A 24,630-nucleotide genomic window follows, 5' to 3' on the forward strand; every position below is an offset into this window, starting at 1 on the left:
AAATCAGGTATTTACAGATCCTTGTTCTCCTGTATGGCTGCTACTGTCAAATTGAGGAAAGCTATACCAGCCTATTTTGAGGGGCTTTAGAAATATATTAGAATTCCTAAATACTAGTTATTTGTGAAGCCATGTTCCCCCTCACTGTTGTTTCTCCAGTTTACAATGTACTCTGCTATCTGCTATGGGACTTTGGACTGGACAAACTATTCTGTATCTGTGAAATTAATAATAATTATCCTTGGTAGACCACATCTTATGAATTGCCTTGAAATGTTTAAATGCTTATCAAATATAGTTATGACTGTTGGGCTGCACTGAAAGCCTAAAATATCATTAGAACTCAGTAACTTCAAGAAGGTCAGAAATTTTAATAATGCTAAATGTCAAAGAAAATCAAGTTCAGATAGCAAAGTGAGCTTTTCAAATATCTTTGTCTTGAGACATTAATTCCTTGGTCCCTTATATACCTTCATTTTGCGATAATTGCTTCCTCCTTTGGATGAGATTTCAGCAATCTTGAGATGCTCTGCTATCCTCCAGATTTTGTTACTAGTCTGATGTTCTGCTGCTAGGCTATCAGCAACCTGTTTGGAGCCTGAAAGACCCATCAGGTATCTGTACGCTTCTTCTACCTGGAGAAGTCTCATAATTGAGGACTGGCCTTCCTTGTTCTGTCAGGGAATGTCCATTCACAACAATTTTTCAGGTCTCTTTTCTCCCTTCCAGAAGTCAGAGTAGTATACCCCAGTCTTTTTTGTGTTTAGTGCCTCTTAACTTCCTTGGGATAAATGAAGCCAGCTTTCAAAACTGAGTTTTTCACAAGTCTTTGCCTTTAGAAGGGGCACTGAGCAATCTTAAACTGTAAGATACTGATGCAGCTTAATGGCAGAAATATTGGACCAAATAAAAATTGAGAACTGCAGTTTGTTTATAAGCAAAGTTTTTTCCCAGATGGGGCTTTTCTAGATCTCTAGGGTGTTCTGTATAATATTTCAAAGTAGTTAGGCAATCACAAAACCCAAAAGCAAATCTTTTTCAACTGTGAAAGGATCTAGCTGAATAACAGCTGATGACCACAAGGGAGAATTTTCTACCAAGGTCTTTTGTTTGGTTAAAGGTCATTTTCTTGTAGCTTTTCATCTCTTTTAGTCTTTTTTTTTAGGAATCTACTTTTCCTCCTGTGGACTGAAGAGATACCTTAATCTTACAGAAATATCTTCCTAAAGATAAGAAGATAACTGAGAGCATGTGATATTCTAAAATTCTACTGAAAATATTAATTCTATTCCCAGAACTACCCAGTGGTTGCAAGGTTAAAGTAGTAATATATTTTGGTTTAACAGACTTGACTGAGGACTATTTATTCAAAGTTTATCAAAAGCAGCATGAACCATTTCCCATGATATTTTAGAGAAAAGGTTTTTTTTCTAGCAGATAATGGAATGTAGGTCAAATAGAGAACAACAAACTTAAGACTGTAGGCAGATGTTAGTTTAACTGGTGACTATGGCAATTTGAAACACAACCGCTTGCAATATGTTTGATTTCTGTTTTGCTGGGTGTTAACATCTCCAGCAGAAGAGTTGCTGCAAAACACCCAGGTTTGTGCAAGCTGTTGTGCAAGTGAATGATTGGTACAAACAAACCTGAAGCATATCTGGGCTCATTCATATAAATGATTTTGGTGACAAAGGTGGAATGTGTTGAGATTCAACTGCTGCCGTAATATTTTTGATGGTTTTTGTGATTCAGTGATTCTGTGATACGTTTTGGCTGAGAAAGAGGATGAAAAGCAATTAAATGTATTTTCAGTTTTTCCCACAATGTGGAATATATACCAAAAGACCACACTAGAAACAAATTCTGATTTAGGTTTCTTTTTTATTATTTCAATTGTTTTATTTTTTAATTCAGTAGTCATTTTTCATGGAAGCAGTGTTTATGTTGTCCACTAGATTGTGGGACTACCCGTTCAACTTCCTCATGTGTCTTACGAGAACACACCAGAGCATGAAAAGGAAGGCAGTCCTAATCCATTTGATTTTAATTATTAATATTCTTATTGAGATACAGATCACACAGAACTAGTAGCTGCATGGATTCCCTATCTGTTTAAATAGGTCTTTGCTGTATTTGTAAATTCTGGTGACAGACAGAAAGAAAACAGTGACATATAGCATATAAGTAGTAGATAATATTTATATAAACAATTGTAAATGTAATACATATTACAAAAATTTTGTGATCAAAGAATATCACTCCTTCTGATAAGGTGTCAGGACCATATTTTAAAGAAAGAGATCCAATGAAACTAAGTTCCTGTTCATTCTGTTTCTCCCACAACAGCTGAAGATATGCCTGCCCAAAATCTAGAATTTACTACTAAATATTTCCTTTATCTGTAGTCACAGAAGATGCTGTAGTTGGCCAAGTATATGGAATACATAAACCAGAATGTGCTTTAAGAACAATGACATACCAAATACAGAAGCCTCTCCCTGCTACATCTTTTTGGGAAGATTCCTTTTTGATTCCCACAAACCAAGTCCAATAAAACCAGCCAGTGTAAGACTATACAGGATACCTGGTATCTTCCCTTTGAGATTCATGGCCAAACAGGTGACAGCAGGAATCCTATCTTCTTTCCTGAAATACCTATCTTACTAGTCTCTTATCCCCCCTTTTACTGAGCTGTTCAAGACACAGTTGGCCACCAGATGCAATATTCTCTCACGTACCGTATCTACTGTACCTACTATGCCAAGTAGGGATTGCTTTTTCCCATGAACAGGGGGACAAAACTACTGTTATGAACTATGCCTTGGGAAAGAATTAATGATATTATTTTCCTAGTTGTCATTTGTTAGTTTTAGAAGGCTTTTCAGCAGTTTATTTTTCATTAAAGGATGCCTGGCTGATCCATGTGTAATTAAAAAAGTAAAATTGTAGAAATTCGGTGTAAGGCAATACAGTACTATAGCTACATAAGTGGGTATATTAATGTTTTTCATGTATGCCTTTAACCCCACTCTCAGTTTTGTCTTGTTTACATAGCTTCATCTGCATATAGATATTTTTGTGTGAAATACTTTGGTGTACACTATGAGCCTTTCAATGGTATATCAGTATAAAAGACTCCATATCAAAATAAAGTGAGTAGATATTAATAATTTCTCATACTCATTTTTTTAGTGTTTTACTTTTGTCTTCTGAGTTACTGGCTTGTTGTATGTGGAACCAATGCAGTCAAGTCACTTTTCTTTAGACAACAAATTTCAAAGAACCATAAACCTTATGCCCTCACTTTGTGAAATAATGACATGCTATATTTAAAAAACGCATGCTATCTTCTTATTCATTACATATATGCTTTTATTGGAATAGGAGAGAGGGCAAAATAATTTGTGAAGCACTTTATGAAATACAAAAAATCACTTTGTTAAATTATTTATTTTAGCTTCCAGATAGAAATTATTTCGAAAGGTGATTTTTTTTTCCTGTAAAAATAGCACTTTTAAGGGAAAACAGATTTACATATATATGTGATTTTATACAAATGTACTTGTTACTTGGTTGTAGTTTTATTTATCACAAACATCAGGAGGGAAATGCCTGACTGCATTTGTGCAACCAATAACCTCATGGCTTCAGGTATTGTTATTTATCACCTAAATTAAATGTTGAGAAAACTCAGTGACAAATCTTTTCTGCTTGAGAGGCTAATGAATAGACTTTTCCTGGGGACTTCCCGTATTTACCCTAAAAAACCTACTGCCTGTCAATATGTATTTAGTTACAGATGAGAGGGATTCCACCATATTTTTTTAACTCTAATGACAGCATTAATTTAAAAATCCTACTGCATTTTCCTTTACCTTCTACCATCATAACTTTTCCCTGGAATAATGACTTAAACAAGGCATATAACTCCCTAAATATCTGCACTATAGCAATTCCTGTATGTACTTTAGATGTTTCCCAATCTACAAACTGGAATGCAGAATGGCATTGAAATACTGATAACTACAATTTATGGTGTAACCAAATATTTACAGTCTTAAATTAGTGATTTTTATCTTCTTGTCTTAAAATACTTAGAAATATGTGCAGAAACCTGAAATATTGTTGAGTAGATAAATTCTAGATAATTTTAGAAGTGTTAGTCTTCTATAACTCTGTATGAATATTTAAGGCATATTGAAAAATGAGCGATACAGATGATTGAAAGTTTAGTGATATTTAGTGCGTATATATAAATTTCAATGCAACACTTTACATGAAAATTGAGTTTAGGTCATCTAAATATATGATGCTTATTCTGAGCTAGTTAGTCATTGGTTCCTTCTATTGCCAAAGGCAAGTAAGAGCCTCACTGAGCATATTTCTTTTTTCTTATAAATGCTGGAAAGCAGTCTGAAATAATTTAATGAGTTAAATTGTATTATTTAAAAGAAATAGAATCTTAAATACACTGGATTAATTATTATCCTCTATTCTGGCATCTCTTTTTGCTTTCCTTATGCTTCCTAAAGTCTACAGGCAATACATTTCAGTCTTCAGCTGCATGGCTTGGAAAAAATATGCAAGTGAGACGAAGTACAGTAGTCAATGTTTAGACTCAGTATACTTCAGGACAAGTCAGAATCTTCTTGTGGGTAAAAAGTAGAAAGAGCTGTTGGTACATCAGCAGAATACAGAGACTATCTTATAACTAGTGCAATATTTATTCAACCACTGCACCCTTATTCAGTCGCTACATTTTCAGAATTTGACAGGACAGAGCCCTGAGGTAACCTGGTCTCTCTTTGAAGCTATCCTTTCTTAGAGCAGGAAGTTGGACTGAATGGCATCCAGAGGTTACTTCCAGCCTTAATTTTTCTGACTCAACTCCCCCTTGTATTACATGGTGTTTATTTGTTGCTTTACTATATGTTGTAATAAAAATAATGTAAACAAAGCAATCTGGAAAGTGAAGTGCGTACTTCAAGCCCTGTAGCAAAATAAAGATGGTAAAAACTGTCCTGTGTATTGTTCAGGGAATCAGATGAAATTGTAACAGAAGTCCTTATGACCATTACATTCTCTGGCATCAGGACTGCTAATTTTTAGAGTGGTTTTCTTGTGTTTTTGTTTTTTTGGTTTGCTTGGGTTTTTTTGTTTTTGCTTTTTTTTTTTTTTTTAAGATAAACATAGTGCCAGAGGTTACAAATACTACCTCTATAGACTTTTAATTGTTTTTGCTTCATTTTTGGATGAACCATCTTGAAGTAGTCAGGACATCATCTTCAGAAGTAATGAGAAGTCATAGAAATTCTTAGAACAATATAAACGATTATATTTGGCCATTTAGAAGCCAAGTTATTATGCTGGATTTTTCTTCATTTTACTGTTAGCATATCACTATCAGTTCAAGTTGATCGCAATGGTGATGCTAAGGACCTGGAGCAGATGCTTTTTGTTTGCCATTTCTGTGTAGACAGTTCTGAACTGTTTTGGTACAAGTGCAAGCTCAGTTATGAACTTGCTCTGAGCAATGGGCTGAACTTGAAGAGAAAGCTTCAGTTCACCTAGTGCATTATCATGGGTCCAAGCTTTTGTCTAGATAATTTGGAGATATCAGGCACAAGCAAGCCAAACATCAGCAGATGCCCCTAGCTTACCTCTTCTAAAGGATGAAGTAGATTCTGTGGAGACTGATAGCCAGCAGTGTGAATAGAAATGCAAGAATCATAGCATGGGTTCAGCAAGCTTGTCTGTGTTGTCCCCCTGCAATGTAGCAATAACCCCTGAAAAATCAATGGGAGATGTTGTCGCCTTCTCCCTAGACTAAGAAACACCTTAGCTGTGTGGTAAGTGTCTAGATAGTGTGGACTCAATGAGGACTTTGACAGAAGATACAGAGCTTTCTGTTCAAAGAGGAGCACTTATCCTTTTTCTTCTCTGAATGTTTAAACATTTAAATATTATCCAAAAGAGTTAAGAAAAGCTCTTCAAATAAACAACACAGAGAAAATTCCAAACCTCACATAGCACACTGGCCAGAAGAGACATTTGCCAAGCAGCCAATACTATACTGAAATCCCAAGTGTATACAAACTATAAAATATATTAATCCCTTGATACTTTTCTGTTGTCTCCTATTATGAGGCAAAAGAGTTGTTTGATGAGACCTTTCAGATGTTTGAAATAAACAGAATGAATACAAATTGTTGGATATTCTATGCATTAAAATAATATCAAGTGTAGTCACAATGTTTTGTTATAATTACAAAATCTACAGCTTAGAATGAAGTGTTGGAAAGTGTTATTACTCCATTCGAGCTTAAAATACATTTTAGTTATTTTGCAATATCTGCAAACATAATTAGAAACACGTGTTAGCTCCATCATTTCTCTGAAATGCAGAGGTTCTAGGGACTTTTGAAATTCTTTCTTAGGAAGCCTTCAAGTGTTTCATAAAGATTGTGAGTAACTGATGTTAATCAGTAATTTCTTGGTGTTGGCTATATTTATCTTCTGTGCTTTTCTTGATGCTATTTATCAAAATAGTGTGAGGAGTTAGACCAACATTCGGATTGCATCATCTTTTTTAAGTTTAAAATTTGGCTTAGTTTTATTCATTTCTGGAGACTCCCGAAAGAATGTTAAAAAGCCTTGTAATTCAAAATGGGGAATGTCAAAGTTCTTAGAGTTCTTATTTATATCATACTTGAGTTACAGAAAACTTATTTTGAAATTCCAGATGAGTTCCTTAGTGTACTGCTTTGAGCTGACTGTCAGAAGGTATTGAATATAATCTATTAACATGGGGAATATAAAAGCCTACTGCACTTAATGCAGGAGTGAGGAGGTGTTGATGTAGTCAGGGCTAGTTTTGCTCACATGGAAGAATACCTCATTTATCAGGTGGGTTGTCTTCCTTCTGTGGTTTTAATTCCCATTCATATTCTGACATCTTCTCTTTCTTACCAACATATCATCTATAACCACCTTCTAGCCTTGGAGAAACTGCTGTGGTTCTACACCCAGGGGCTAGTCAAGCAGGAGGGATACACCATGCAGGTGTACAGAACATCAATCTGAAAATAAGTATTTTCTGTTTTTCTCATGGATTCCTGTATTTAAAAGGTTCCTTCCCAGAGCCAGAACTAGAAAAATATGAGGGATATTCCCTTCCCCTTTCCCCTTTTCAGAAAAATCTTCCTCCACAGTCTTTATCATAGGACAGGATTATCCAATACTTTATTTCATAGGACTTTTCACTGATTGAAAGAAACAAAATTATTTTGGAATTTGGGTTTGGGTCTGGGTTTGTTTTGTTATGTTTTGTTTTTCTGGTAGAAAAGCCAAGCTTCAAATAGCAAGATAACATGAAAAAAGTGTAACAAAATTAGAAAATTACACTCATGTTAATCAGTTAAAGATGAGTGTAAAGTAAAAGAAAGGGTAACTTAGTAGGATAAAATAAACATAACAGAAATTTTAAATTAAAAGGTAAAGATACAAGTAAATCCAGTAATGGGACACATACTTCCATAATTTTTTATGTAATTACATTTATGGGAATATGGGAAAAAGGAAAGCAGAAAGTTGCCAAGCAACCATCCATTAGCAGCTAAATCTTCATCCAACTTTCCAGTAATTCTCTTTTCAGATAAGGAAAATTTATTTTAGTTTATCCAGATGATCTGTCAATTTTGAGTGTGTTTAAAGATGTATGAGGTCCCAGTTCATTGTATAACAAGAAAGAAAAGCTGAGAAAAGCAAAATACTGTTAAGTACAACTGACGTGGAAAGGGACTGGAAGACAACAATTTCAGAATTTACCCGACTGTATTCCAGATGCCAGATTTGAGATCACCAGTATAACAAAATTATATCAGTCCTTTCCAGGGCGTTGTGGTTGACAAAGGACTGAAAAAAACCATCCTCAGTTGCCATTCACAAGCTCTTTTTTTTAACACACTACTCCATCTTCTCACTTGTCCTTTTTCTCTTCAGTATAGCAACATAATTAGTTGAATTAAGGGGAACTACCATTTTACTTACCCCAGCAATATGAGAGCTTCCAAGCAGTAAAATGAACTATGAGTGTGTCTTGGGAGGAGGGGGGAGGAGTGAAACATAACTTCTTTTTTAAATGTGGGATATTAGTCTTATACACAGCTTTTTAAATAGAAACATGGCTAATACAGATCAAACAGACCAGAAGAAAATTATCATAAACCTTCATTTAGAAATGTTATGTTTGAATATAATATGTATATATATAAATACTGTTGGCTATTTTATGATTGCTTATATTATTTTTGTGTTCTTGAATGGTGACCTTTTTTGAACTAACTTGCAAGCTTACTTCCCTAAGGTTGAAATCTGGAAGCTCTAATACTCATTATAGTCACTGCTGCCAAAGTATAGTGTCTTCTGAATTAACCCAGATCTTATTCAAGTATATGTTGTTTAAAATCAAGTATTTTTACAAATAATAAAAAATTTAGGAATATTTCCTACTTTTTACACTGAATTTCCATGTTGCTATTATCAGGAATTTATCAAATTAATCAGTGTAGTCTTCTGTTGCATGTGCAAGATAGGCCATTTTGAGATTTTTTTTTTCCTTTTGAGAAACCTTTACAAGACCCTTGGCACCAGATTTCACAGAAATCTGGGGATTTTAATACTGACCTTTATACAAGACATTAATGCTCTCTGGCAAGTATTTCTCCTATGAAAGTGTAAAGTCTTAGGTACCTTGTACAAGATACCTCCTTCCATACAGCATTCTGTCATGCATATTTATAATTTGCCTGCAAAATCAAATTTATTCTGGATGAGGTAAAAAGCATCAGGGAAGTGAATATTCACTTAAGCCATTTCAAGTAGATTTTTTTATGTGGTTGTGCTAAATACTGTATATGCCTTTTATACTGGTTATTATGAACATAGTATAAATTTTATTTAGTAACTGGTAGGTATAATAGGTACGAATATTTTTACAAAATTACAATAATCCAACTGTTACCCTTAGATTGCAGTTTTACAAATGCTATTTTGATGGCTAAAGGGAAACCTAATAGCTAATATTGTTCCCCACCGTAAGATATTTGTCCTTGTAAAAAAAATCTATAAAACATATGTGAGGAGTTGATCTGGAATGTAATGTCAGAGGCAGTAGCATATCTCCACAGATAGGGGATAGGCAAGGTCTGTGATTACAAGTCAAGAAGGCCAAATGTTCTTGTTTATGTGCAGTGGAATAAAATGTAATATATTCTGAGGAGAAACTATACAGGAAAATTGTTGTAATAGTTACTGTAATTTGCCATTGAGCTGGAGGATGTCCATGGCCACAAGAGGTAGTTTGCTTCGGGAGTGTGAATAACCTTTTCAGAAGATGGAAGGACAATCAATTTCTTGGCTCTAATTCTATTCTAGATATTAGTAGGAACCAAAGTCATCCCAGTTGGAAAACTGTTTACTTCTCAGCCCACCTGATGGCAAACAAGATGGACTCTATCCTTTCTACTGTCCGCTGAATACTGGCTCTAAAAGAAGGTGGCCCATACGCATTTTCAGTACCTTTTGCAAAAAGCTGTTAGTCATTTTCTGCTGACAGTGCCCAACCATCGTTCTAGGTCCCAAGTAGGTACCTACTGTCATTCCAGTCCTATCTCTAATTTTTGTTAGTGTTCAGGAACTGGAAATTTGCTATTCATCACTATGATAGAAACGTGTAAGGAAAACAATTGCTAGCCTCATTCTAGGCATTTGGTGAATTTCTGGAAGCATCTGTTGATTCAGCTAACATAGCTTCTGAGGTTCACTTCATTTACACATCACCCACTATCACTTATATGGGAAAGGCAGCCTTGAAAGCAGTACATATTTGTCCATCAGGGGCATCATCCCTTGCCTAGCTTTACTAACACAAATAATACAATTTTTCTACAGTAGGCTCATGGGTTTCCTCCCTCCTTCCACAACTATTTGTTCCCGTCGAGTGGTTGCCTCTTTCCCTTGTACCTTCCTGAGAATCTTGGAGAAAACAGTGTGCTGGGCTATAATAACAAATCCTGGGATCAGGGTAGCCCAGCACTGACCCTGATGGATCTCCAGATAAAGTTGTGGTGATGATAATTTTTGCAGAAGTCTCACTCCCTTTGACGTGCTAGTATGCTATGCATACAGTGGGTTTTATGTAGTTCTCAGAGCTACATGTCTTCACATTTTGTAGGACTATCCTTATTAGAATAGATCTTTTAGCTCTGAACTGAACTGAGAAATTAAGTCCAAAAGGTGTAAAAAGCTTAAGGATATGAAGAAGACATAGCCTCAAGGACAGGTAAGTTTATTTCTGCAGAAATATTGTCAAACTTGGCATAGGTCTGCAGTGGGAAGATAAGCAATAAGAAAAACTGGAAGCCAGAGGTATAGATCAGAGGATCATGGAGAAAGGATGTTAGAGAGGTACCACCCAAATAGAAAAACTATACCTACATATGAGCCTTAGAAATAGAGGTTGAGATAGAGAGATATTTTCTTTCTCACAGAAGTGATAGTTAATATTGTGAACTTAAGTGAACAGTATCTTTGGATCATAGAGGATGCCAAAATAAATATTTGAGAGCTGCTTATCTTTAATCTCATGCAAACAAATGAAAGACATATTTCTTTTCCTTTTCTCAGGGCCTCAAACGGCAAAGATTGTATTTCCTACCATGAAATATTTTGCAGCAGATCTTAAAAATATGCATAAATCAAACAGTTACCAACAAAATGGCATATTAACTTCCTTTGGCATATTAACTTGAGTTCTGTTTCTTGACCACAGGGCTGGTGCTGGATGGTTTCTCCTGGGTATTCAAGAAAGGGGTGTCTACAGAATAGCCCACATATGAATCTCTTAAATGGCCCTTAGTACAGCTTAGAAAAAGGCCTTTCCCAGGAAGACTTGTCAAACATAAGGTTTGAAGTATGACTTCTGGGATTTTCCTAGTGCTGTAGTAACTTATTTCTTAGTTCAGGAGATCTGCACAACCACATTTCTTGGCAGGTTCCCATAGAAGTTGCAGATTTGACTTGCTGACCCAAAAGGCTAGCTATGGACTTTCATAGGGCCAGATCACCTTACATATTTTTATCTGGATTTAACCTGGTTCTCCTTACCTGTAATCAAAGGAAGGGAAGAAAAGTTTTTCTAAGGAAAAATTCCAGGAGATGCTATTGTATTTCTGCTATGGTATTTCTCAGTGGCAAAACTGGGCTCCTAGTCCTATTTCCTATTTATATTAAGAAGGACTGGCTCATTGGCCCAAACTACTGCTCTCAAGACACCTGAGAGATGGGTATGCTGCATCACACACGTATGGGTTTTGTAGTATTAAATATGTGGAGTGGTTTGATCTTGGTGTTCACTGAAATCCTGCACAGGCATGCAAGGCAATGAATTCTGTGGCTTGGAGATGATCCAGCTCCTCTTTTTGACAACCATATTGCCTGTGGAGACACTTTAAACCTCAGTTTCACCTGTGCAGGCCAACTGGTATATACCAAAACAGAACCAGTTAATCAGTGAGGAAAACAGGTGATTTAGAGCCTGACTTCAAATTCATGACAGAATTATCATGAAATATTGACAGCGACAGAAATCATAGAAGAAATGGTGGTGTGGGTAGCACTGTAGTTGTGACACATTATTCTTATATTTATACTTTATTATTTAAATAAGCATTTTTTATCTGTGTATTTGATTTGGTTGTGTGTTGATTTTGTATGTTATCAAAGACTGTATGAACTAAAAGACTACAGTTATAAGAAGGTGCAGCAGAATGAAAATATTAGTGCTTAGAAGATTTCATAACTGTCTGTTTCTCTTGCATAGCTATTTTCTGCTGGAAAAATCACAGGCACCAGAGTAGCTGAACTTAAGGGAAAGTACACCCTGCTGCATAAGACTGTGATAAGGTATAATACTCCTTTTTTAGACTTTAAGTAGCCAAAGCATTACATATTTAAAGTAATTTTCTGCTCATGCTGAGGCCTAATTATCATTTAAGGCTTTCTTACAGTGATTATTCATGAAGAGGAAGCAAAACCACAAGGTTGAAAAACATTATTTAATAGGAACTTTCAAACTAATCTGGGATATTTAAATACTTGTTCCAACAACATCTTTGTTTTTAATATGATCATAATAATAATGGCAATGGAGGGAAGCACAAACTGTAACAGAAAATATACAAGTTTAAAGTAAAAACACATTTGAACATCATGTAGCCAGAACTGTAACATATGAAAAGGCTGTGACCTGCTGAGCTAACATCATAGAGAGCAACTGAGGAGGCTAAAGGCTTATTTCTAAGGTAAATGAGACTCTGTCATATCTATATAGGTGTGAAATTTACCCTCTTGAGAATATTGACAGTCACATTAGACAGGACTGCTAATAAATTTAGAAGATTAGAACCTCAAACTTCAAAGTATAAATGAAACTTGGAAGTTACATGTAGTAGTTGTGAGTTTGCCCTGCTCCAGTACTTGCTGGAGGAGATAGAAGAGATCATGCTTATAGCCCAATGCTAGGCTTGAACAGGACATGTGTGTGTGGAAGGAAAGAGGGAGGGACAAAGTGGGAAGCTGTACTAGGTGAACAGTGTGTCAGAGAAGAGAGCAGTGATATTGCAAATACTGCAGTGCTACATTAGTATTTTTGACTAATAATTTTGATATTACAGTATACCCATAATTATCAGTAAAATTAGTGTCATGATACTGCTGTTATATTTCTGTGATATGTGCCATAATATCAACCATATTAACAATATTTCACCCCAATCTCCCTGACAGCCCACATCAAGACCTTTATGGCAATTCTACTTATAAGAGAACCATGGCTGTTCAGTATTTGAATCTAAAGCCTAATTTAAGGATTCTAAAACTAACTCAGGTCATACTTACTTCAGCTATGCTGGGATTTGGTGTGCCTCCTGGGAATCTGAATAGCTACAAGTGCTAAGTAATGTAATGTAATGTAATTCAAAAAGGGGTTTCCAGAATTCTGAAAACACAGTTTTTCTTGAGGTTAGCTGAGTCTTCTAGTTTCATCTTAAAATGCAGAGTTAGAATATGGCTCTGACTCTGTAAAAAGTCATAGTATCATAGACTCATAGAATGGTTTGGGTTGGAAGGGACCTTAAAGGTCATCTAGTGCCAACTCCCCTGCCATGTGCAGGAACACCTTCCACTAGACCAGGTTGCTCAAAGCCCCGTCCAACCTGGCCTTGAACCCTTCCAGGGAGGGGGCAGCCACAGCTTCTCTGGGCAACTTGTACCAGTGTCTCACCACCCTCACAGGAAAGAATTTCTTCTTCACATCTAATCTAAATCTACCCTCTTTCAGTTTAAAACCATTACCCCTCATCCTATCACTACACTCCTTAATAAAAAGTCCCTCCCCATCTTTCTTTTAGCCTTATTTAACTATTGGAGGCTGCTATGAGGTCTCCCTGGAGCCTTTTCTTCTCTGCGCTGAACAACCCCAACTCTCTCAGCCTGTCCTCATAAGGGAGATGCTCCAGCCCTCTGATCATCTTCGTGGCCCTCCTCTGGAGTCGCTTGAGCAGGTCCATGTCTTTCTTATGCTGGGGGCCCCAGAGGTGCCCTTAGTGAAGCCCTGTTGACTGTCACTAATCACCTCCTTATTTTCCATGTGCCCTAGCATAGTTTTCAGGAGGATCCGCTCCATGATCTTAATGGGCACAGAGGTGAGACTGACTGGCCTATAGTTCCCCGGGTCCTCTCTATTCCTCTTCATTAAGCGGTGGACATTGTCTACCTGGATTTCTCAGAGGCTTCCTGTAGGGTTTTCTACAGCCTCCTTTTATGGAAAATGATGCACTGAGTTCTAGACAAGTGATCTATGTGGTGCGTGTGGAACTGGCTGACAGGTCACACCGAGAGGGTGGTGGTAAACAGCTCATTTTCAAACTGGCAACCTGTCACAAGTGGGGTCCTCCAGATATAGATATTCAGCCCAATGCTATTTAATATCTTCATAAGTGATCTGGATGATGGGATCGAGGGTACCCTGATGTTTTCTGATGATACCAAACTGAGTGGGGAAGTGGACACTTTGGAAGGGAGAGCCACCCTGCAGGACGATCTTGATCGGCTGGAAGAGTGGGCTAACAAGAACCTTAGGAAGTTCGACAAGAACAAGTATAAGGTCTTGCACCTGGGAAAACATAATCCAGGACTGCAGCAGAGGCTGGGATCTACCTAGCTAGGGAACAGCTCCGTGGAAAGAGATCTGGAGGTCCTGGACAACAAGTTCAATATGAGTGAAGAGTGTGCTGCAGCAGCATAGAAAGCCAACAGGGTGCTGGGTTTCATGAAGAAGGTCATCACCAACAGAGGTAAAGAAGTCATTATCCCACCCTACTCAGTACTTGTCAGGCCACACCTGGAATCTTGTGTTCAGTTTTTGTCTCCCCTATACAAGAAAGCTGTGGACAGGCTGGAGAGGGTGCCGAGAAGGACCACAAACATGATCAAGGGACTGGGAAGCCTGCCACGTGAGGGAAGGCTGAGAGAATTGGGTTTGTTCAGCCTTGAGAAAACAAGGCTTAGGGGAGATCTTATCACCATGTTTCAATATTTAAAGGGTGGCTACAAAGAACATGAAGACTCCCTTTTTACAAGGAGTCACATGGAAAAGACGAGGGGTAATGGGTACAAGTTACTCCTGGGGAGATTCCAACTGGACAGAAGAGGAAAATTTTTCACAATGAGAACAATCAGCCACTGGAATAATCTCCCCAGGGAAGTGGTGGATTCCACAACACTGGACACTTTTAAGATTTAGCTGGACAGGGTGCTGGGCCATCTTGTCTACACTGGGTTTTTGCTGAGAAAGGTTGGACCAGATGATTCTTGAGGTTCCTTCCAACCTGGTATTCTATGATTCTGTGACTAACTCTGTGATTATGTAGATGTCCAGTTTTTTCTTCACTGTCTACAATTAAATTTAAATCTTCACATGAAGAAATATTGCTGCTAACTGTAGGGAGCAACGTCTGGTCTAGATTCAGTACTCAATTCTTGTTTCTGTTTTTTTATTATCTTGAAAAAATCAATACTAAAAATTTTGGTTTTATGGAAGAACTTATGTGTTTCTGTAATTTTATGTACAATTTATGTTTTATATAAGAATTATGTTTGAAATGAATGTGTATTACTGCAACTAATTATATTTTCTCCTAAAGCAGCATACATTCTGTTGGACTTAAAGAAGATCTAAATATTGTATAGGATCTTGTGTCAATAAGTCAATTTATTTTTCCCTTTAAAAGTTATTATGTAAATACATCACATATGAAGTTATTTTTTGTGATAAAGGCACACTCTTGTTTCCTGTTGAAGTCTGTGTTTTTCTTATTTTCTGTTTTAAAAAAGGAAGTGGTTATCTAAGTAGAAATGTTACACAAAACAAAACTTTTTCTACTGTATTAGTTCAGCTGTTTGTGCAGTATAGTTAGTTGCATATTTTGTGTTTTTATAGTTACCATCTCAACTCCACTCTGCAGTGTGATATGTAATTTTATTTTTGTTGCTAAGCCATAAATGTCATCTCTGAGCTAAAACTTATATAGAGAGTTCCTCAATATGGGAGATTCTAAATTAATTAGGTTTAAAATATATTAGATTGCACTGTATTTTTAATTAATAAAAGGCAAAATATAGAGTTCTTTATTCTTCCACATAATTTGTGACTAATTTTAGTATACCATTACACAAAAGTTATAATGTAGTAGTATTGAGAAGACATACACAAAGATTTCTATAGCATAAAGAATAGGTTTATATGTTGTGCATTGTATATGAACTTTCTTACTGCAGTTCACTTTAAGAGTTTCCCATAATAATCAATGTATTTTACTAACAGCCTTTAAGATCTGTTATTCAGCTATCACCATGTAGGTTCCTAAGTATGTTATGAATACCAGTCTCCTAACATTGACAGAATATTACAGTTTGTTGTATCAGTGAAGCTAGTCTTTGGTGATACAAATCAGATCGGATAATTGATCATGTCTGCAAGCCTTATAATAAGCTTCCACAGAAGTCCACAAATATATTTGCAGTTTGTGTATCATTAAATGGGCTACTTTAGACAACGGTAACAATACAGCAATAGCAACATGCAGTTCAGCACTGGGTAGGTGTCCCAGTATTTACCAAGAACTGCAAGGTGCCATATAGCCCAGACTGGGCCTTGTCCTGATGAATACTTCCCTGTTATTGGTCCCCATGCTGATTAAGATCTAGCCTTCAGAACTTCTTAGGGTAAAATGGATTCCCTGTCTCTGCACTGGTTCTAGGAGAACAAACACATTAGACAAATAAATTAGACTAAGCATCTTTCATCTGGTTAAAATTAGATGAGTTGAATCCCACACCAACTCTAGGTATGCAGAAAAAACCCCTCACATCATATTCCACTGCTGTCATGGCATCATAGGACAATTCAGGTTTGAACAGACCTCAGGAGTTCTCTGGTCCAACCTCCTGTTCAAGGCAGGGTCAACTAGGAGGTCAGACCAGATTATTCAGGACTTAATTCCATCTCATCTTGAAAACCTTGAATTAAATGCCGTAGGTAGGTGAAGAAGGATAAATGCAAAGCTTATTTTTCTCATTGCCTTTTTCTAAATTTTTCTGTTTAATATAGTTTACAGGAATCTGAGATCCAGCTGTTGCAGGAAGCCAAACGTCTTAGTGTAGAACTGGAACAACAACAACATGAACTGGAAAAAGCAGAACAGTTCCCTGAAGAATCCTCTGGTGAAGTTTCCCGAATAAGGCAACAACTTCTTAGTTGCCAAAATGAATACAATGCTATTAAAGAAAGAGAGTGTGAAATTCAGTTCAAGATGGAATGGTAGGTGACAGTAGTCAAAAGCTGCTAATTATATCATAGTTTACCTAGAAAGATAATAACATAGAATATAATTTAATGTCTTCTCCATTTTAAGTGAACACGTTTCTTGATGGCTGTTGTCAAATTGTCACAAGCTTTCCATAGTAACAGCAACATTTTATTCATGAATAAAATTACCCCAGTGTGAGATTTGTAGATAATTTTAATTTTAGAACATGCTATGGTGTCCTTTGAAATGCTGTTTAAAGTTTACTACATTGCATGAGTAATGTTTAGGTAGGCAAAATTAACAGGAACAATTCTAGTCTAGGACACTTTTAATACAAATGATAAAGTGTCTCAGAGACCTGGTGACTGGGATTTCATGGAAACAATGTCATAAATAAAACCAATGGTATTTTTTAACATCAGGAGCACAGTGTATTCAGGTTTTTCTATTCAGCTATTTAAAGGAGGAGTAGTACTTGCATATTCTCCTGTCAGAAAAATGAGAGATTTGCTGTGAAAGAAGTGAAAACCTGACATTTCCATAAAAGGAAAAGAAGTCCAGAATAAGCTTATTATTGTTTCTATTTTCATTATCTGCATATATGAGTGTGTTGTACTTGCAGCTTTTATAGTAAAATTACAAAAAGTACTATTGCATTTTTAAAAATATATCCCTATAGCAATGAACTAATACTTACATTTTGTGGTGTGCCTGCTATTTTTACCCATCTTCAATCCAGCCATAGAGTAGTTGGTGTACATAAATACAAATAAATAATGTCAGCAGCTTAGCAGTTAAAACTATTTTTCTGCAAGGAGAGCGGGGGCACTGTACAAACTACATAAGGCAGATTTTTCTGGCAGTTCTTTCTTGATTTTTTTTTTAGAGCCAAGTGTTTGCTCTAAAAGAGAAAGAAACTTGAGAAAGAAGCAAATTGGGAGTGGGAGAAATAAAGAAACATGGAAAGCATCTGGAAAAAATTATTTGCTATGAGATAACTAAGCAACATGAAGTTTCCTGAAATAATTATTAAATACAGAATTTATTGCAGTTTCCAAGCAGTCCAGAAATGAGCTCTTCAAATTTTACCCATTTGTCCTCATATCTTACAAACATTTTTCACTGATTTTGCATCACTTTTCCAAAAAAATATAAGGTTTTATCTATTTAGGGGATGTTTACCCATACTCTATTTTCTACCTCTAGTGAAAAGGAGATTTCTGTCCTACACAAAAGGCAGTTTAGGTATTGTTTCAATTACCCTTGCACGTTTACTGCATTATTTTTTTTTTTATATGAATTGAATATCCTATCTTGCAGATCAAAAATATACTTTTGGGGTCAGTCATACTGTGAAAAATGTTCTTTCACTTTAATAAGAAACTTCCTCTGTTTGGTCGTATGTATTGCATGAGATCAAATCCAGCTGTACGGTCTGACCAGAGGTCCATATGGCGCCGTATCTAACAGTGACCAAAAGCGCAGCCCCCAGCCATTTGTAATGCAGGGTTTCCATGAGCCAAATACAGTTCTCTGTAGTTAGGCATCCCCAGCTGACCCCTCTTCCTTGAACTTCTCCTGTCTCCTCCTCAACTGTATAAACTTCTGGCATTGCAACACCCTGGGCAACGAGTTCCACAGATTAACTCCACAAGAACTGCCACCTCCTTTCTTTTTTGAACTTGACTCATACCAGCTTCATTTCATGCCCTGTAGTTCTTGTATTGGGTGAGACAGTGAGCATCTGAGCCTGTCTTCATTTCCACTGCTGCAGGATGTTTTGATAGATCTCTTTTGTAACCCTTACCCTTAATTTGTCAACTTTCTAAACTGAATTGCTACAGATTATTTGTTCTTTGTTTGGAATCTGTTTTGTGCTTAGTGGTAGCATTGGGTCTTATGTATGGTGTGGGTGTGGAGTGAGGAGGATGTGCCTTGGTTATATGTGGATTTGTTTACTGGGAGAGAAGATACTGCTTTCCATAAATGACAGGGATTTTTATGTTGGAGTAGTGTAGAAAAGAACGGGACTGGTAGAATGCATATCTATGTGGGGAACACATGAGTGAACGTAGTAGGGAAATGAGAAATGAGCTATGAAGAAAAACAGATAATGGGTGTGAATACTTGTTTGTAAAGAAGGGATGGGTTTGGTGGCTGTGAAAAACAGTGAAAATGGATGTCCAGAACAGAGTTGTGAGTAGCAGGTGATCTAATAGTTACACTGATGTAAAATGAAGATCTATATGCCTGATAGTTTTATACAAATAATAACGCGATGTCTTCTGAAACATCTGTGTGCATGGGAGGTATCACAGAGGGGAAGCTGCATCAAAGATGTCGTAAGTTTGCTGTTAGGTGACTGCTTGGTTTCCTTCAATTGTCAGAAGGATAGAAACTCATGGTCCAACATCTCTTGGCCCTTGATCTCTCTGGAGCACAGTTTCCCTTGTTGTCCAACTGTGTTAATACAGTCCCAGCTGTGCTTGGCATTTAGAAGTAAACTTCTCTGTGGGAATTATGACTAATGGCTGTTTAGTCTGAAAACAAGCATATTGCTTATTTACCTTCTTATGTATAGCAGGCAGGTAACATGGAGGGGAAAAGCTTTTGACAGGAATATCTGTGTTTCTAATCTATTGCTTTATCCTTTTCTTAGAAGTCTCAGGTCTTGTCTACTCAGAGATTCTGCTGAGCTGGAAGTGAGAGAGACTCTGCAGATCTGCTTCCCTGTTTCTGTAAGCCTTTCTTTCTCTGAAACATCTCTCTAATCTCTGCTGCCTTTCCTTCCTGCCTCAATTCACTTTCTCTGATAGCTAAAGGCACTTAGCACCCTTTTTACATTCAGATTCAAATCTTACAGCAGTAAATTTTTTATCCTGGAGAATCATATAGATAGACCATAACATTAAGCAAAGCTATTTTTTGTCTCAAGGTCCCTTAGTATTCTGTGTTCTCTTTTCCCTATTTCTTTTCCTATTTGCTTGCCTCTGTAAACAATTTTTTTCTGGGTAGGATACCTTTTTCAACAGCTGAAGGCGGTATTTTATCTTCTGTTTCAATTCTGTATTGTTCCAATGAGTAGTCAACATTTCAAGAGTAAATTTAAATTGCTTTCAGCACTGTAGTATCAGCAGGTTTTCTGGAAATTTGTGACTATTTTTCATAGCTTGAATAGGTAGATGAGGTTTTCAGAAGCAGCTCTGATGCACTTAAGCTGTCGGGGAAGTCACCCCGAGGGTGACTGCGTGGGTGTGGTGTACTCCCACTGTCAGTGTATGCCTCTTCCATTTTGTGTTCCTGTTCTGCTGTACGGTTGTGCTGGGTTCATTGCTAGTGTCTCTGCCCAAGTGCTCAGCACAGGAGGGGGAACAACAGTTGGGCCACTACCCGAATGTCAGAGCAGACTCCAGGAGTATTCTTCCTCTCAAAAACTATTAGGCAAGTGTAATAAAGTAAAAGGAAAAATAGTGATCCCAATTCAGTTCTGGTACAATTGAATTCAGAGGCATGAAGTTTCTTCATATGACTGGGACTGAACAAGCCTCAGTAAATAAGAATATAGACTGAAAAATCAGATTAGCACAAGAACAAGGAAATGATCAATGTGATCAGCAAGGATTTGTTCTAGCTTGAGGGAACATTTCATTTTAATGTCCACATGAGGCTTAGACTCCTGGTTTGTGAGACAAAATAAAGAAGAGCTACTTTTCTTTATCAGGTGATAGTATCAACAGTAATTTATTGTTGAGAAATAATAAATATATCATCTACATTATCATCTAAACCAAATATTTAAAAGCCATTAATTTGCAATGAAAGTATCTATAACAAGAGTTTGTGAGGTTATAGGTGCCTGATTCTTGAAAATAATTTTATTTTAAAGCCTAGGTCCAATCTACAGCCCTCACAGTCATCTGTGCAGGTAGCAAAATGGCTATTCACTGAAATACTTTGTACTATTGCACGCAAGTCAGGATTGCAAAACAGAGTTTGTCCTTGTAGAAGCATTGCAAATATGGAAAATTATTTCAGTGCTTGTAATTATTTCAGGATTAGTCACTCAATAATTAAAAAGTGAAAAGTTAAGCTTTTGTCTATAGTTTTTCTAGTAGAAAATTACAAGACATAAGTATAATAAATTGAGTTACACTTGTTATCAACTAGTCTTGTGACTGTGTTCTCTGATACATACAAATTAATTACAGCTAAGAGCCTTACAGGAATCTCATGCTGGCAGCTTGTCAACTGTGGTATCTTCTACCTGTGGTCTCTAGATTTTAGTCGTGAGTTGCTGAGCAGCTTCTATGGATTGCTCAGCAATCCCAGCTATGTGTCAGAGTAGCTGAAGGAGTTTATTTTCTTGCATGGTGGGATTTGTAATGATAACAACATTCTGACTATTTTGTGAGCTAAGGAACTGCAATGGACCTCTGTTGACAACTACATTTCTTAATCTCTCTGACTTAATTTTTTTATTTCTGTGTCAATTTGCAGCTGTAGACATCTCTCAGGGAAAAGTCTGGAATGTATTTTCATTAATGGTCCAATTTTCCAAGTGCTTTTTTTTAACTCATTACATCTGCATCCATCATAGCTTTTCATGTACAGTGCTGCTATTAAGGTTCATGAAAATAAGTAAGGTAATGTGAGAAACATTTGCAAACATTAATGCTTAAACTTAAGTGTTTCATCTTATTTTCATTATGTGTGTTGTTAAACGTAAAATAATGATAATATTAAAAACCACATGATACTGAAAAATACATTTATCAAAGAAGGGCTATAAACCAAAGGGAATTATATAGGCTTAATGCCAGTTGCAGCTATTTTTTTTGTTGAAGTGATTGATGCCTAAGTATTTTGTAGGCAGTCAAGAGGCTGATGTCCATATATCACAGATTATCAGATTCAAAAGCTAAATGGAAAGACCAGATTTTCTCTGCTTAGTTTACATTAAGGTTCTGTGTCCATATAGCTATTAAATCAGAGACTGAACTTAAAATCTTTGGGGAATTTTATTTGATTTCTTAATCTAAGTTAATTATCCTGGTCTCCCTTTAGAGTCAACAGAGAGAAATATGTTACCTTCAACAAGTACTTTATTTCATCCTGAAATAGGCACCTGGGATATCAGATGACCTGCCCTTTTGGAGGTTCCTGGTTTTATCCCTGGCAGTAAGCCTGGGGATGTCAGCATAGAGCTAACTGTCTGACTTTTGGATATGGGCAGCTGGACCAAAATCAGTGCTCAAAAAGGAGAGGTTTGACTTCTTTCTTTTACCCCCTTTTTCTTTTGACACCTTCGGTATTTTTTGTGTGGAAGTAGTTGGTCTGCCAGCTCTTATGGTAACTTGGTGCTTGCTGTTCAGTATTGCCTTTGTTTATGTCACAGAAAATGAGGTGTTCAAATCGTTTTACTTTTGCTGGATGGAAAAGTCTTTGTTGAGAAACTGAAATGGCTCCACAGGAATCTGTCCTCATGAGTGAGGAATGTGACAAAGGAAAAACAGTGTCAACTTTGCTCTCCCTCCTGATTTTTGGGATTGCTCTTTTGATTATCTGGCATGATATTAAAGAGGGCACAGCACATACTGATGACGAGCAATGCAGTACAACTTTAATCAGTTTGCACAGGACTTATTAATCAGTGTTTGTGGTAGTCAGTTACGTGCATTTGGGCAAAGTGTACATTTGTTGTAATTAGTGTAATTATGCCAGTTCCAAGGAGTTCAACTAGGAAAACGGCTAAAGTGTGTTGGTAATATGAATTGTCCTTATTAACATATTTATACATTTAGGCAACCTGTTGATAAGTGCAAACGTTGTGTTTGACCCGCATGGCATTCCAACACAATATACTCAGTTGTAATTTATGGGAGCAGTACACAGGAGCAGGCCAAAGCTGCTATCACAGAATTGAAGTAGCTCAGTCTTTAATGCAGTTTTATCCCGGTGCTCTCCCTCATTCACTTTAAACAGTGGAACATAAAAGTAGTTCCTGAGCCCCACTGCAGCAGAGAAGAAACCACCTTATGGTGTTTTCTTCTACTTGTATGTACTTGCACTGTACATCTGCAAAATACTGCTATGTCTTTTTTCACTCTTCTGTGCAATTTCTTAAGTTATAATAGATTTTGCAATAGAACTTTTTTTTTTTTTTTTTTTTTTTAATTCTTTTGATCATTTCTTTGGGAAGACTGATCTAAATTAAACTTTTTTCTTTGAAAGATTTTTTTTACAAACTCATTCGCTCTATGGGTTTTCAAACACTGGGATTTAAATTAATTTTTTAGACTTACCAGTCGCTGTATAGGCATACTTGTACTATGCCCATACAAATATACATACATGTTGTAAATCAACAACACCTACACTGTGCTTTTATTTTCTCTTTGCTCTTCATCTGAGCCAGAGTTTGTCCTTCATGTTTGGTGTCGGTTTTGGTTTTGTTTTTTTTTTGGGGGGGGGAATTGCAACACTACCAGCCCAGTTATCTTTTTTGACTGTTTTCTTCCCTTGACTGAAAGATGTTACCTGAGGCATCTAGGTATAAGCTTTGTTCCTTCTGTTGGAGGACCAAAATATAAGAAACATATGTGGTGGGGAGGGAACCTTAAATCAGCACTGATAAAGAATTGAGCACAAGATCTTAGGGATGGTCCTCCATGAGGCTAGCTGCTAGAGGACTGATCTCTCTCCCCATGACCACCACCACCACCTGGAAAATACCTGAACCATGCAAAGTCTTAGGTTACCACTGAAATGTTTCAGAGAAAAAAAAAAAAGAAAATACCAATCAGCTGCCTCTTCTGTATCAACCACATTCAGAAGCAACTGTAATAGCTGCTTTGGGTAGGTGGGGCTGCCTCAGGACTCACTTGCCATAGTTTACAGCTCCAAGTGACACAGCTATTTCATGAAAGCCTGTCCCATTCTCTTAATGCTCCCCTTATTTAAAGACTTATTTATTCCAACAGACCACCCAGAGTCTTAAGGAGGCCTGACCAGCACATCCTCCAGCTGGAGTTACAAACACAAATTTAAGTGATGAAGTTGATTCTTTGCTATATCTGGGACAGAGGATTTGGTTGTTTCACCTATTCCCCAGCTGCAATCTTTACTCCTTTATAGCCTGAGACTCAGAATTGTCATCACAGGTACTAATTACATCGCAAGAACCTGCCTCCTTGTCCCCAATCAATAGCACAAGGACTTAATTAGGTTCAGTTTGGTTGTGATAACATGCCAACTGCTGCAGCCCGTTTACCTCCTATAGGTGCAGAATTGTTCTGTGCACACACTGGGATATATATAGAATAATACTATTGATGTATTTCTTCACTGGGGCTTATTTTTTATATTTGGCAGTATTTAGCTATCTGCCACCAAGAAGCTTCCTATTATAAGTCCAACAAGCTTGTTGGTTTAGCTCCACTTCTGTAGTCACTCCTTCATCTTTCTCAGGGCAGCATTACTAAAAATGCACCAAGATCTAAGAGCTTTCCTATTTTTTCCTTTCTCCTTCTTCTCTCCTTCAGCATCTGTCTCTATTGTTGCCTGAAATGAAATTGCAACATGGTTTTGGATATAGGTTAAGATCACTATGGCTATTCAGTTTAGTTTTCTACTATACCCTGTCGACTTAGTCTACAACCCCTGTCACTTTATCAGGATTTTTCTTCACAGGACCCTGTTC

At 36.8% G+C, this 24,630-nt stretch overlaps 1 protein-coding gene across 1 annotated transcript in view; it reads left to right on the forward strand.

The window, feature by feature from the left end:
- CCDC146 (coiled-coil domain containing 146) overlaps positions 1 to 24,630 on the forward strand; it is a 77,663-nt gene that overhangs the window by 26,528 nt on the left and 26,505 nt on the right. The window contains exons 4-5 of the mRNA XM_032996321.2: positions 11,885 to 11,967; positions 16,733 to 16,942. Of these exons, the coding sequence (XP_032852212.2) occupies positions 11,885 to 11,967; positions 16,733 to 16,942 (293 nt within the window). The remainder of the gene's footprint in view (positions 1 to 11,884; positions 11,968 to 16,732; positions 16,943 to 24,630) is intronic.

This window comes from Tyto alba, unplaced genomic scaffold (assembly GCF_018691265.1).
Source record: "Tyto alba isolate M040663 unplaced genomic scaffold, T.alba_DEE_v4.0 Super-Scaffold_2, whole genome shotgun sequence".
Taxonomy (NCBI): Eukaryota; Metazoa; Chordata; class Aves; order Strigiformes; family Tytonidae; genus Tyto; species Tyto alba.